This window comes from Drosophila persimilis, unplaced genomic scaffold (genome assembly GCF_003286085.1).
Source record: "Drosophila persimilis strain 14011-0111.01,24,50 unplaced genomic scaffold, DperRS2 tig00001946-arrow-arrow-pilon, whole genome shotgun sequence".
Classification (NCBI taxonomy): Eukaryota; Metazoa; Arthropoda; class Insecta; order Diptera; family Drosophilidae; genus Drosophila; species Drosophila persimilis.
Genome location: NW_020825600.1, coordinates 65,878 through 81,250, shown reverse-complemented (window position 1 = coordinate 81,250; position 15,373 = coordinate 65,878). Strand labels below are relative to the sequence as shown.

Genomic DNA, 15,373 nt, shown 5'->3' with positions numbered 1-15,373 from the left:
CGAACGAAACACGTGGCTCCGAAAGAACCTCTGGATAACATTCTTTGAAATATCGAATTTTCAAGATGTTATTCTCTCGTGTTCTGTCCTTCAATATTCTGTCCTCAAAACAATTCCTCTACTCTGCCTCAGTTTAATTCCCAACGATGATATAGAGAACTCCACCTCCTCGAAGAGCGATGGCGATGGCTCGGACCAGGAGGATGGCATTGGGGGCATGGGCATGGCGGAACGTGAACGTGAGCCCAAGCTGCGCCAAGTGGAGGACGACGAGCTGGGGGATGGTCTCAAAGTCACACTCTCATCGGACGGTTCTCTCGACACAAACGACTCGTTCAACTCACATCGGCATCACCCATTGAACCATCAGGATGCCATTGGCGGCATCATGGGAATGGCCCCCAATGCTCTCTCGTCGGCCACCGTGACCATTGGCGCCAGCACGGATCTGTTGACTCCGAATGCGGCAGCCACACGGCGACGTCGCAAGTTGCCCGAGATACCAAAAAACCAGAAATGTAAGTAGAGAGAATCCTTGCCCCATTCGTAGCTGAAATCTTACCCACTCATGGCCTTGTTGCAGCTTCCATTCTGCATCTTTTAGGTGGCACTAACTACGGATCGCTGGCCGATGAGTTTCGAACTGGAGGCGGCGGAATCATTGGAGGTCCCTTGGCTGCACCGCGCACCGGACAACAACGCTCATTCCTCTCGCTGAAGTGCGGCTATCTAATGGATGAAGACTCCAGCCCCGATTCGGAGCGGCTGCAGAGCCTGGGGGATGTGGACAGTGGCCACAGCACAGCGCACTCCCCGAATGACTTCAAGAGCATGTCGCCACAGATCACATCGCCCGTCTCCCAGTCACCGTTTCCTCCGCCATTTGGTGGCGTGCCCTTCGGGCAGTTGGAGATGCTGGAGGCCACACACCGCGGACTGCACAAGTTTGTGCCACGACATCATGACGAGATCGAGCTGGAGATCGGCGATGCCATCTACGTGCAGAAGGAGGCCGAGGACTTGTGGTGCGAGGGCGTGAACTTGCGCACAGGAAGGCAGGGCATCTTCCCGTCGGCCTATGCCGTCGACTTGGACTACAACGAGTTCGATCCGACGGTGCAGCTGGTGAAGAAGGAGCGCTATCTGCTTGGATACCTCGGATCCGTGGAGACGCTGGCGCACAAGGGCACCGGCGTGGTCTGTCAAGCGGTACGCAAAATCGTGGGCGAATACGGTGCCTGCCCCACCGGACAGACCTGTATTCTGGAGGTCTCCGATCAGGGACTACGCATGGTGGATCGTTCGGGCCCCAATGTAAGTACTGAATGTCGCTCTAACTATTAATGAGTCATCCTTCAGGAAGCCTTTGTGTTTGTTCTCCCCTTAGAACAAAAAGGAAAAGAAGCCCTGCATCGACTATTTCTACTCGCTAAAGAACGTCTCGTTCTGTGCATTTCACCCTCGCGATCATCGCTTCATTGGCTTCATTACGAAGCATCCCACAGTGCAGCGCTTTGCCTGCCACGTCTTCAAGGGCTCAGAGTCCACCAGGCCAGTGGCCGAGGCAGTTGGGTAATGTTTTCATTCAAATCAAATGCTCACAAAGATAAACCTTAACATATATTCTTGTATCCTTCCTCAGACGGGCCTTTCAGCGTTTCTATCAGAAATTCATTGAAACTGCTTATCCCATCGAGGACATCTACATCGAGTAGGATCGGGCACGATGAACATACGATGTATTTTTTGTGCGGTTATTAAATAATACAAATAAAATTCTACAACAAATGTTTGCCCCTTCATCAAAATAAGAAACTTATAACCAATTTGTATAATCCCGCAAGCTCCATTCAAAATTTGAATACATATATGATTTATCTGTTCCTACAAATGGTGCAACATCCGAGACATGTAAATAGTTAATTTTAGGTTTGTAAATCCCACTCTTGAAACCGCTTCAAGGCAATCAGTAATAGCTTCCCTTTCTAAGAACACACTTTATAAACGAGGACCCAGGATATCACACAACACCACAAATAACTTGAACTCCTGTAAACACTTTGGACAGCCCCAATTTCAGCACAAAACACAGTGAGGCCAAAGTAGTGTCCCAAATTAACAAATAATTACTTCGATTTCTCTCTCTGTTACGAGGTTCAATAATCCCAAGACCCCATCCTCAAACTCCCTAAGTATTACGAGCATCATTCAAAGCCCAGTTTTAGGATGTGTTAATCCAAGCAGTTGTGTGCATACACTCGAATATATATGTAAAGGACAGTGTATCAAGCAGTTAACACTATCCCATCTAAATTAACATTTGAACTTAAGATACCATCGATAAGACCTAACCGATATAACCAGACTTAACCGATGTGTAAAAGACCTAGCCGATAAGGGGTTATCGATATGGGAGTCGGTTGTTGGAAGTAGAAGCAGAAAGTTGAACAAAAAGTCGGAAGAACAGAATCATTAATTGCACATCTTAAATCAAACACTTTGTACTCTTTTTCGATCAAAACATTATTAATAAACGACACTTTAATATTAATCTTACATTTGGGGGCTCGTCCGCGTCGAATAAAGAGCTCAGAGTGTGTGAAAAAGAAAAACAGAAGAAAGCAGAAGCTGATGCAAGAAGAGGATTGTTGAAAAGTTGTTAAAGTTGTTGTTTGTAGCTACATGAAGTTGTAAAGTTGTTGTTGGTGGCTATAAACATTAAGTTGAACAATCAAAATTCTGTGAGCATAACAGTAGACACGGATTTTAATAAAAGATCAGTCGTTTAATTCGGTTGAAAAATTGTGAAATTCATTGTCGCGTCGCAGCGTCGCCTTGTCCGTGCGCAGTACATACATAAGCAGAAAAAACACGCACAGACACGTTGTGTGTGATACACACTTATAAACAGAAAAGACAAGCACTCGTCGGGTACACAGACACAAGTCGAAAAGAGCCGCAAAATGATGCAAACACCGCCGCCGTTGCACTGGAAAGAGAGAGAGAAGGAAGAATCTGTACCAGGAACGTCGCGCCCGATTGCAAACGAGAGGGAAGATTTAGAAAATGCGGAAAAGAATACTGAGGACAAGATTGATCAAATGATAAAGTTGCTAAGTTTGAAAGTGCTTTGCGATGAGCAACGAGAAATGAAGATCGCTCCAGATAATTTTACAAAAGTTGTGAGCGATTGTGATGGAAAATCGGTGCCCATAGAAAAATGGTTTGAGATTTTCGAAAAAAATGCCGACGCATATGAGCTTACTGAAAAGCAAAAGTATGTGCAGGCCAGAGGAAAAATGACCGGTGCAGCTAAGCTTTTCCTTGAAGCAGAATGCGTGTGCACCTATGAGGAACTCAAGAACGTATTATTGGATGAATTCACATGTAGCTATAACAGTGCAGATATTCATAAGCTGCTGCAAGAAAGAAAGACGAAGAGTAGTGAGTCGATGCACGAGTACTTGCTGCAGATGAGAAAAATAGCAGCAGTCGGACATGTTGAAGACGCGGCTGTTATAAGCCATATTGTGAACGGTCTGGACATAAGAAAAGAGTATAAGTATGCCATGTATCGCTGTAAGAACTTCAGGGCCTTGAAAGATGAGTTAGATATCTATGATCGTTTGAACATATTGGAGAAGAAGGGCAATAACGAACAGCATAAGACGGGTTTCAAGCAGCAAAGTGGGCAAAGCGGTAAAAAAGAATATTGCTATAACTGTGGATCAGGAGAACACAAACGCAAAGACTGCAAAGCCGAAACGAAGTGTTTTAACTGCAATCAGAATGGTCACATTTCGCGTAACTGTCCTTATGAAGCTGATAAAGTTGATAAAGTTCGCGTCATTTTGGATCGCAGTCGCATGAAAGAAATTCAAATAAACGGCATTGTAGTTGACTGTCTTGTGGATACAGGGTCAGATGTAACCATAATCAAAGAGAGTATGTTGAAGACCATGAAAAACGTTAAACTTTTGAAGTGCACAACTATGTTGCGCGGTCTGGGTCAGATATCAACAAAGCCTGTTGGATACTTTAATGCAGAAGTTACCGTGGATAACTTGCAGACCACACAGAAGTTTTTAGTAGTCCCCAGTAGCCAGATTGATTTCGACGCACTTTTGGGGCATGATTTCATTAAAAAGTTCCGTTTCGTCGCTGATATGCAAGGATACACGTTCTTGAAGCATGACGCAGATCCTGTGCCAACAGATAAGCATGCTCTTATATATAATGTAACTGAAGATTCATCCTTTGTAGCTCCACCGCAATATCGAAAAGACGTTGAACAGATGATAAGAAACAGTTACCAAATGCCCACAGAAGTTGCAAAGCAGTCTCCAATTCAACTGAAGATAGTTCCCGACGGAGTAATCAAGCCGTTTCATCACTCACCGAGTCGTTTATCGACAGACGAAGCCAGTGCCGTAAAGAAGCAAGTCGAAGAATGGATCGAGCAAGGAATCGTACGCAAGTCGTCTTCAAATGTAGCGAGCAGAGTTGTCGTCGTGAAGAAAAAAGATGGTACACTTAGAGTTTGCGTAGACTACAGGAAGTTAAACAGCATGGTATTGCTGGACTGCTTCCCAGTCTCGATCATGGAGGAAGTCTTGGAAAAGCTGCAGTCGGCTAAGTGGTTTACCATAATGGACCTTGAAAACGGATTTTTCCATGTGCCTATGGAAGAGCAAAGCAAGTCGTATACGGCCTTCGTCACAAAGGAGGGATTATTCGAGTTTAATAAAGCGCCTTTCGGATTCAAGAACTCGCCAGCTGCGTTCATTCGGTTCGTAAGCTATATTTTTCAAGAATTAATCAACTCTGACATTATGCAGCTTTATATGGACGACATAATTGTTTACGCCGCGTCGCCCGAGGTGTGCATGAGGAAGACGAAGTTGGTTCTGGAGACAGCTGCGAAGTTTGGCCTAAAGATCAAGTGGAAGAAATGTAGCTTCATGCAGCCACGCATTAGCTTTCTGGGCCATATCATTGAGGACGGGAGAATCTGGCCCGGCAAAGAGAAGACAGCAGCTGTCAGTCGGTTTGCTACGCCCAAAGACATTAAAGCAGTTCAAGCATTTCTGGGACTCACAGGCTTTTTCAGAAAGTTCATCCCTGGCTATGCACAAGTTGCCCGGCCGCTCACGAATCTACTCAGGAAGGAAGCAGTTTTCAACATTGGCGAAGCAGAGCAACAGTCGCTACAAACCTTAAAGAATCTGCTTGTAATCGCACCTGTATTACATTTATACTCACGAGAAGCGCCAACGGAACTCCACACGGATGCATCCAAAGAAGGTTTCGGAGCAGTTTTGTTGCAGCAGTTTGATGGCAATTTCCACCCGATTTACTATTGGAGTAAAAAGACTACACAAGCTGAGTCCAAACGTCACAGTTACTATTTGGAGGTCAAAGCTGCGTACCTCGCACTCAAGAAGTTTCGTCACTACCTGTTGGGGATCAAATTTGATCTTGCCACTGACTGTGCGGCGTTTAAGCAGACAACAACGAAAGCAGATATACCCAGAGAAGTTTCCCAGTGGATTCTGTATATGGAGGACTTTACATTCAAAGTAGTACACCGCCCAGGGGACAGAATGAGACACGTGGACTGTCTCAGTCGTTTTCCGCAGACATGCATGTTCGTGACGACGGAGCTAACAGCTCGGATAAAGAAAGCACAGCAGGATGACGATTTCATCAAAGCCACAGTTGAGATCCTGAAGCAGCACCCATATCAAGACTACAAGCTAAAAGGAGGTCTTCTCTTCAAATCTGTAAATGGCAATGACGTATTGGTGGTTCCAAGGCTGATGGAAAGGGAAATCATTCAAGGATCGCATGAAGTTGGTCATTTCTCTACAGCGAAGACAATGCACTCAGTTCAGCAGCAATACTGGATTCCGCACCTTGAACGGAAAGTAAATAAGTTGATTACTAATTGTATCAGTTGTATAATTTTCAGCAAAAAGTTGGGAAAACAAGACGGCTATCTTCATTGCATTGACAAGGGTGACACACCACTATACACGCTGCACGTTGATCATTTGGGACCAATGGATGCGACAGCCAAGCAATACAAGTACATTTTTGCTGTGGTAGATGCATTCTCCAAGTTTGTGTGGCTGTTCCCAACTAAGTCAACAGGTCACGAAGAAGTTGTGAAGAGGCTGAGAGATTGGTCATTTGTGTTTGGTTTTCCCAAGCGCATAGTCAGCGACAGAGGAGCAGCGTTTACATCCAACGCATTCAGCGAGTTTCTCAACGAGAACAAAGTCGAACATGTGTGTACAACGACAGGTGTGGCGAGAGGCAACGGTCAGATTGAGCGGGTGAACCGTTCAATTTTGGGTATCATCGCAAAGCTCTCAGCTCAGGAGTCAACGAAGTGGTACAAGCATGTGCCAAAGGTTCAGATGGCGATTAATTCGCATGTGCATTCTACGTTGAAGTCGTCGCCATTCGAGGTCATGTTTGGGACAAAGATGCACAGACAAGCTGAAAGTCGACTATTGGAGGTTCTCAACGAGGAGTTGGTTACGCAGTTTAACATCGAGCGCCAAGAACTGCGTGACCAAGCGAAACAAAACATTGAGAAGGCGCAAGAGGTGTACAAGCGCAATTATGATAAAAAACGACGACCTGAGCACGGCTACAGACTAGGAGACATGGTCGCGATCAAGAGGACGCAGTTCGTCGCAGGACGCAAGTTGGCCAGCGAGTATCTAGGCCCATATGAAGTCACCAAGGTAAAGCGGAACGGTCGCTACGACGTCAGAAAGGTTGCTCAAGTCGAGGGGCCAAACATCACCGCAACGAGCAGTGACAATATGAAGCTATGGCGTTTTTTCTCAGAGAACGAGGATATATTATCATCTGGGACAGATGAAGATGAGCAGGAGGGCCGAATGTAAAGGACAGTGTATCAAGCAGTTAACACTATCCCATCTAAATTAACATTTGAACTTAAGATACCATCGATAAGACCTAACCGATATAACCAGACTTAACCGATGTTTAAAAGACCTAGCCGATAAGGGGTTATCGATATGGGAGTCGGTTGTTGGAAGTAGAAGCAGAAAGTTGAACAAAAAGTCGGAAGAACAGAATCATTAATTGCACATCTTAAATCAAACACTTTGTACTCTTTTTCGATCAAAACATTATTAATAAACGACACTTTAATATTAATCTTACATTTGGGGGCTCGTCCGCGTCGAATAAAGAGCTCAGAGTGTGTGAAAAAGAAAAACAGAAGAAAGCAGAAGCTGATGCAAGAAGAGGATTGTTGAAAAGTTGTTAAAGTTGTTGTTTGTAGCTACATGAAGTTGTAAAGTTGTTGTTGGTGGCTATAAACATTAAGTTGAACAATCAAAATTCTGTGAGCATAACAGTAGACACGGATTTTAATAAAAGATCAGTCGTTTAATTCGGTTGAAAAATTGTGAAATTCATTGTCGCGTCGCAGCGTCGCCTTGTCCGTGCGCAGTACATACATAAGCAGAAAAAACACGCACAGACACGTTGTGTGTGATACACACTTATAAACAGAAAAGACAAGCACTCGTCGGGTACACAGACACAAGTCGAAAAGAGCCGCAAAATGATGCAAACACCGCCGCCGTTGCACTGGAAAGAGAGAGAGAAGGAAGAATCTGTACCAGGAACGTCGCGCCCGATTGCAAACGAGAGGGAAGATTTAGAAAATGCGGAAAAGAATACTGAGGACAAGATTGATCAAATGATAAAGTTGCTAAGTTTGAAAGTGCTTTGCGATGAGCAACGAGAAATGAAGATCGCTCCAGATAATTTTACAAAAGTTGTGAGCGATTGTGATGGAAAATCGGTGCCCATAGAAAAATGGTTTGAGATTTTCGAAAAAAATGCCGACGCATATGAGCTTACTGAAAAGCAAAAGTATGTGCAGGCCAGAGGAAAAATGACCGGTGCAGCTAAGCTTTTCCTTGAAGCAGAATGCGTGTGCACCTATGAGGAACTCAAGAACGTATTATTGGATGAATTCACATGTAGCTATAACAGTGCAGATATTCATAAGCTGCTGCAAGAAAGAAAGACGAAGAGTAGTGAGTCGATGCACGAGTACTTGCTGCAGATGAGAAAAATAGCAGCAGTCGGACATGTTGAAGACGCGGCTGTTATAAGCCATATTGTGAACGGTCTGGACATAAGAAAAGAGTATAAGTATGCCATGTATCGCTGTAAGAACTTCAGGGCCTTGAAAGATGAGTTAGATATCTATGATCGTTTGAACATATTGGAGAAGAAGGGCAATAACGAACAGCATAAGACGGGTTTCAAGCAGCAAAGTGGGCAAAGCGGTAAAAAAGAATATTGCTATAACTGTGGATCAGGAGAACACAAACGCAAAGACTGCAAAGCCGAAACGAAGTGTTTTAACTGCAATCAGAATGGTCACATTTCGCGTAACTGTCCTTATGAAGCTGATAAAGTTGATAAAGTTCGCGTCATTTTGGATCGCAGTCGCATGAAAGAAATTCAAATAAACGGCATTGTAGTTGACTGTCTTGTGGATACAGGGTCAGATGTAACCATAATCAAAGAGAGTATGTTGAAGACCATGAAAAACGTTAAACTTTTGAAGTGCACAACTATGTTGCGCGGTCTGGGTCAGATATCAACAAAGCCTGTTGGATACTTTAATGCAGAAGTTACCGTGGATAACTTGCAGACCACACAGAAGTTTTTAGTAGTCCCCAGTAGCCAGATTGATTTCGACGCACTTTTGGGGCATGATTTCATTAAAAAGTTCCGTTTCGTCGCTGATATGCAAGGATACACGTTCTTGAAGCATGACGCAGATCCTGTGCCAACAGATAAGCATGCTCTTATATATAATGTAACTGAAGATTCATCCTTTGTAGCTCCACCGCAATATCGAAAAGACGTTGAACAGATGATAAGAAACAGTTACCAAATGCCCACAGAAGTTGCAAAGCAGTCTCCAATTCAACTGAAGATAGTTCCCGACGGAGTAATCAAGCCGTTTCATCACTCACCGAGTCGTTTATCGACAGACGAAGCCAGTGCCGTAAAGAAGCAAGTCGAAGAATGGATCGAGCAAGGAATCGTACGCAAGTCGTCTTCAAATGTAGCGAGCAGAGTTGTCGTCGTGAAGAAAAAAGATGGTACACTTAGAGTTTGCGTAGACTACAGGAAGTTAAACAGCATGGTATTGCTGGACTGCTTCCCAGTCTCGATCATGGAGGAAGTCTTGGAAAAGCTGCAGTCGGCTAAGTGGTTTACCATAATGGACCTTGAAAACGGATTTTTCCATGTGCCTATGGAAGAGCAAAGCAAGTCGTATACGGCCTTCGTCACAAAGGAGGGATTATTCGAGTTTAATAAAGCGCCTTTCGGATTCAAGAACTCGCCAGCTGCGTTCATTCGGTTCGTAAGCTATATTTTTCAAGAATTAATCAACTCTGACATTATGCAGCTTTATATGGACGACATAATTGTTTACGCCGCGTCGCCCGAGGTGTGCATGAGGAAGACGAAGTTGGTTCTGGAGACAGCTGCGAAGTTTGGCCTAAAGATCAAGTGGAAGAAATGTAGCTTCATGCAGCCACGCATTAGCTTTCTGGGCCATATCATTGAGGACGGGAGAATCTGGCCCGGCAAAGAGAAGACAGCAGCTGTCAGTCGGTTTGCTACGCCCAAAGACATTAAAGCAGTTCAAGCATTTCTGGGACTCACAGGCTTTTTCAGAAAGTTCATCCCTGGCTATGCACAAGTTGCCCGGCCGCTCACGAATCTACTCAGGAAGGAAGCAGTTTTCAACATTGGCGAAGCAGAGCAACAGTCGCTACAAACCTTAAAGAATCTGCTTGTAATCGCACCTGTATTACATTTATACTCACGAGAAGCGCCAACGGAACTCCACACGGATGCATCCAAAGAAGGTTTCGGAGCAGTTTTGTTGCAGCAGTTTGATGGCAATTTCCACCCGATTTACTATTGGAGTAAAAAGACTACACAAGCTGAGTCCAAACGTCACAGTTACTATTTGGAGGTCAAAGCTGCGTACCTCGCACTCAAGAAGTTTCGTCACTACCTGTTGGGGATCAAATTTGATCTTGCCACTGACTGTGCGGCGTTTAAGCAGACAACAACGAAAGCAGATATACCCAGAGAAGTTTCCCAGTGGATTCTGTATATGGAGGACTTTACATTCAAAGTAGTACACCGCCCAGGGGACAGAATGAGACACGTGGACTGTCTCAGTCGTTTTCCGCAGACATGCATGTTCGTGACGACGGAGCTAACAGCTCGGATAAAGAAAGCACAGCAGGATGACGATTTCATCAAAGCCACAGTTGAGATCCTGAAGCAGCACCCATATCAAGACTACAAGCTAAAAGGAGGTCTTCTCTTCAAATCTGTAAATGGCAATGACGTATTGGTGGTTCCAAGGCTGATGGAAAGGGAAATCATTCAAGGATCGCATGAAGTTGGTCATTTCTCTACAGCGAAGACAATGCACTCAGTTCAGCAGCAATACTGGATTCCGCACCTTGAACGGAAAGTAAATAAGTTGATTACTAATTGTATCAGTTGTATAATTTTCAGCAAAAAGTTGGGAAAACAAGACGGCTATCTTCATTGCATTGACAAGGGTGACACACCACTATACACGCTGCACGTTGATCATTTGGGACCAATGGATGCGACAGCCAAGCAATACAAGTACATTTTTGCTGTGGTAGATGCATTCTCCAAGTTTGTGTGGCTGTTCCCAACTAAGTCAACAGGTCACGAAGAAGTTGTGAAGAGGCTGAGAGATTGGTCATTTGTGTTTGGTTTTCCCAAGCGCATAGTCAGCGACAGAGGAGCAGCGTTTACATCCAACGCATTCAGCGAGTTTCTCAACGAGAACAAAGTCGAACATGTGTGTACAACGACAGGTGTGGCGAGAGGCAACGGTCAGATTGAGCGGGTGAACCGTTCAATTTTGGGTATCATCGCAAAGCTCTCAGCTCAGGAGTCAACGAAGTGGTACAAGCATGTGCCAAAGGTTCAGATGGCGATTAATTCGCATGTGCATTCTACGTTGAAGTCGTCGCCATTCGAGGTCATGTTTGGGACAAAGATGCACAGACAAGCTGAAAGTCGACTATTGGAGGTTCTCAACGAGGAGTTGGTTACGCAGTTTAACATCGAGCGCCAAGAACTGCGTGACCAAGCGAAACAAAACATTGAGAAGGCGCAAGAGGTGTACAAGCGCAATTATGATAAAAAACGACGACCTGAGCACGGCTACAGACTAGGAGACATGGTCGCGATCAAGAGGACGCAGTTCGTCGCAGGACGCAAGTTGGCCAGCGAGTATCTAGGCCCATATGAAGTCACCAAGGTAAAGCGGAACGGTCGCTACGACGTCAGAAAGGTTGCTCAAGTCGAGGGGCCAAACATCACCGCAACGAGCAGTGACAATATGAAGCTATGGCGTTTTTTCTCAGAGAACGAGGATATATTATCATCTGGGACAGATGAAGATGAGCAGGAGGGCCGAATGTAAAGGACAGTGTATCAAGCAGTTAACACTATCCCATCTAAATTAACATTTGAACTTAAGATACCATCGATAAGACCTAACCGATATAACCAGACTTAACCGATGTTTAAAAGACCTAGCCGATAAGGGGTTATCGATATGGGAGTCGGTTGTTGGAAGTAGAAGCAGAAAGTTGAACAAAAAGTCGGAAGAACAGAATCATTAATTGCACATCTTAAATCAAACACTTTGTACTCTTTTTCGATCAAAACATTATTAATAAACGATACTTTAATATTAATCTTACATTTGGGGGCTCGTCCGCGTCGAATAAAGAGCTCAGAGTGTGTGAAAAAGAAAAACAGAAGAAAGCAGAAGCTGATGCAAGAAGAGGATTGTTGAAAAGTTGTTAAAGTTGTTGTTTGTAGCTACATGAAGTTGTAAAGTTGTTGTTGGTGGCTATAAACATTAAGTTGAACAATCAAAATTCTGTGAGCATAACAGTAGACACGGATTTTAATAAAAGATCAGTCGTTTAATTCGGTTGAAAAATTGTGAAATTCATTGTCGCGTCGCAGCGTCGCCTTGTCCGTGCGCAGTACATACATAAGCAGAAAAAACACGCACAGACACGTTGTGTGTGATACACACTTATAAACAGAAAAGACAAGCACTCGTCGGGTACACAGACACAAGTCGAAAAGAGCCGCAAAATGATGCAAACACCGCCGCCGTTGCACTGGAAAGAGAGAGAGAAGGAAGAAGCTGTACCAGGAACGTCGCGCCCGATTGCAAACGAGAGGGAAGATTACTACCTGCCAGGCCTTTGAGGCGGTTGAAGAGATTGGGTTTTGCCAAAACTATTGGCCAACTCTAAGTTTCCCTCCCAATATTATAATATTACTTTTTTTTTATACCCGATACTCAAAATGAGTATTGGGGTATATTAGATTTGTGGTAAAAGTGTATGTGTGTAACGTCCAGAAGGAATCGTTTCCGACCCCATAAAGTATATATATTCTTGATCAGCATCAATAGCCGAGTCGATTGAGCCATGTCTGTCTGTCCGTCCCTCCGTCTGTCCGTCTGTCCGTCCGTCCGTCTGTCCGTCTGTCCGTCCCCTTCAGCGCCTAATGCTCAAAGACTATAAGAGCTAGAGCAACGATGTTTTGGATCCAGACTTCTGTGATATGTCACTGCTCCAAAAATATTTCAAAACTTCGCCCCGTCCACTTCTGCCCCACAAAGAACGAAAATCTGTGGCATCCACATTTTTAAAGATACGATAAAACCAAAAACGCAGAATCGTAGAAGATGGTTATATGTTCTAGAATGTAAAATCTCAACCAAATCGTATAATTATTACAGCCAGAATCACGAAAACAATTTCACTCTTTCTCGCTCTGTCTCACTCTAACACACAGGTTTCATGGTCGGTTTTGCCAATTGAAAAATATGAGTTCAAGGATCTCAGAACCCATAAGAGCTAGAGCAACCAAATTTGGTATCCACACTCCTGTGATATCGGACCTTGACCGTTTTGTGTCAAAATTTCGCCACACCCCCTTCCGCCCCCGCAAAGGACGAAAATCTGAGGCAACCACAAATCTCAGAGACTATTAAGGCTAGAGTAACCAAATTTGGTACACACACTCCTTTAAGATGTCACTATAAAACGTATATCTCAGAATTTCGCCCCCACAAAGGACGAAAATCTGTTGCATCCACAATATTGCAGATTCGAGAAAACTAAATAGAATCATAGAGAATGACTATATCTATCCGGTTGCTGAATTTAGATCAGATCAGATAGATTTTTGTAGCCAAAAGGAACAAATCAATTTGCATTGGCTATACAGCGCCCGACGTCACGCTCAGACTGATTTTCTGTCTCTCTCGCACGCATTCTTTGTCGTGTCGTTTAATATTAGCGGCGTCTGCCGGAGGAGAGCCATACTGACTTAGTATCGGGTATAACTGTAGAGTTGCGGTGTCCGCAGCAACTCACAACGTTCCCCCTCGTTTTATCTACTCTTTTTAAGTAGGGCAGACCTACTTCGGGTCTGATCTAAAAAATGGTCCTGCTCAATGTTATTTATCCGCATTGCTTTATTAGCCGGTTGTTCCGACATTTCGTTTGGCTTTCGTTTCTGCGCCTGATTTTCGTTAGACTGATTATTCGGTACTACGTTTGCCCTAAAATGCTGAGCTTGGTTATAATTGTTATTATTTCTCCTATAATAACCGTTAGTATTCTCCCGATAATTTCTATTATTATTATTTCCCCTGAATTGATTGCTGTTCTGTCGGTTCTGGATTTGTATCGATTCGTCTACATCCATTGGTTCTGCGGCCTGATTTTGTTGTCTATTACCCAAGAAGTAGGGTTGTCCCCATGACATGTTATTCCTCTGAAGATCCCTTTTTTGGTCGAATGGTGAACTATTAGTCCTTGGTTGTCTTTGGTTGAATCTTAATGTATTGTAGTTATTATTCCCTGAATTTCTGGGGCCACTGAATTGGTAGGCAAATTGGGCCCGAATGTTATTTGATTGCAATTCCTGTACCTTTGCCACGGCATTCGGTATGTCTGGGGGATTCAATGAAAATAGGATTTCTGCAATGCCGCCGTTTAGGCCAGTGACAAAAATGCGCAAGGCATTGTCTCTAATTTTTTTATTTGATTCTTTGGTGATTTCACTGTCCTTTCCGTGAGTGATTATTGTCTTATTTATTAGCAAGGTCATTTTCTTGTTAACCTCGTTATAGAAATCTATTATTGAAAGGTTCCCTTGTCGGAGAACGCTTAACTCCTGTTCTATTATGTAAATTGGTCTCTTGTCACTGTAAACAAAGTCAAGTCGTGAAAGTATGGCATCAAAATTTAAAACTGTCCCGTGGTTGGTCAGTGCGTCATGTGCTGGTCCTGTTATTTTGTTTCTCAAAATTGTTAAGGCAATATAATATTGCTTACTTCCTTTCTTATATAACTTCACTGCAGTTTCTGCAGCTTCCCTTCATCCTCCGTATTGGTTTAATCCACCATTGAAAATTGGTAGGGATTCTATTACCGTTAATGTGGTGTGATCTTTTATTGTCTCGTCTATTGTTTCTGCCTGATAATCTGATACCTGATCGGATTTAGTTTCTATTTGTTGTTTTAAATTTACAATTGGCTCCTGTACTTGTGAAATTTGAAGTGCTATCAATTGTTTGACCAGATCTGCAGTGAGATCGGTCCTTGTTTGTGAGGTAATCATTTTTAGTTTTTCAAAATCTAAAGTTAGTTGATCCACCTTAAATTTTTCTTATATGTTTGTTTTTATAATCTAATATAACCTAATTGAACTTATATATTTATTACTACAACTTTTGCTCACGAACTATCCGGTAGGGGTCGTCCTTCTTAGTTTGGCTGACAGATCTTCGAACGGGTCTTCCTAATTGATTTGGCTGACAGGTCTTCGAACGGGTCTTCCTTCTTAAATTTCTTTGTTGTTTAACTGGGTCTTCTGGAGTCTTCCTTCTTTGATTTAGCTGATAGTTTCACTTTCTTTGTGTTTTGTTTTGGTTGGTTTTGTTTAAAAACTTTGGTTTTTTTTTGGTTTTTTTGTAATTTTGAATTGTCTTGATTAGCTTTTATTGCATTTATTTTTGCACACCCTAAGCTCCGGTTTGTTTCCTTTTTATCTCACTTTTTCTTATCTAATATCTCACAGTCACTCCGCGTTTTTATATCTGAAGGATTTATTCCATTAATTAATTGTCCTTCGGGTTTCGGCACGACGCAACACCTATATTATTCGGTGCTTTTTATACAACGTCGCCCCA

At 43.4% G+C, this 15,373-nt stretch overlaps 1 protein-coding gene across 1 annotated transcript; it reads left to right on the top strand.

Moving 5' to 3' along the window:
* Nucleotides 1-132: 132 nt before the first annotated feature.
* Nucleotides 133-1,716, top strand: LOC6604104 (JNK-interacting protein 1; the record flags this gene model as incomplete). The annotated part of the gene is made up of 4 exons (XM_026994305.1): nucleotides 133-518; nucleotides 584-1,314; nucleotides 1,388-1,572; nucleotides 1,643-1,716. Coding segments are annotated over 4 exons (1,375 nt in total), but the record flags the coding sequence as incomplete, so codon positions are not given.
* Between the last annotated feature and the right edge of the window lie 13,657 nt (nucleotides 1,717-15,373).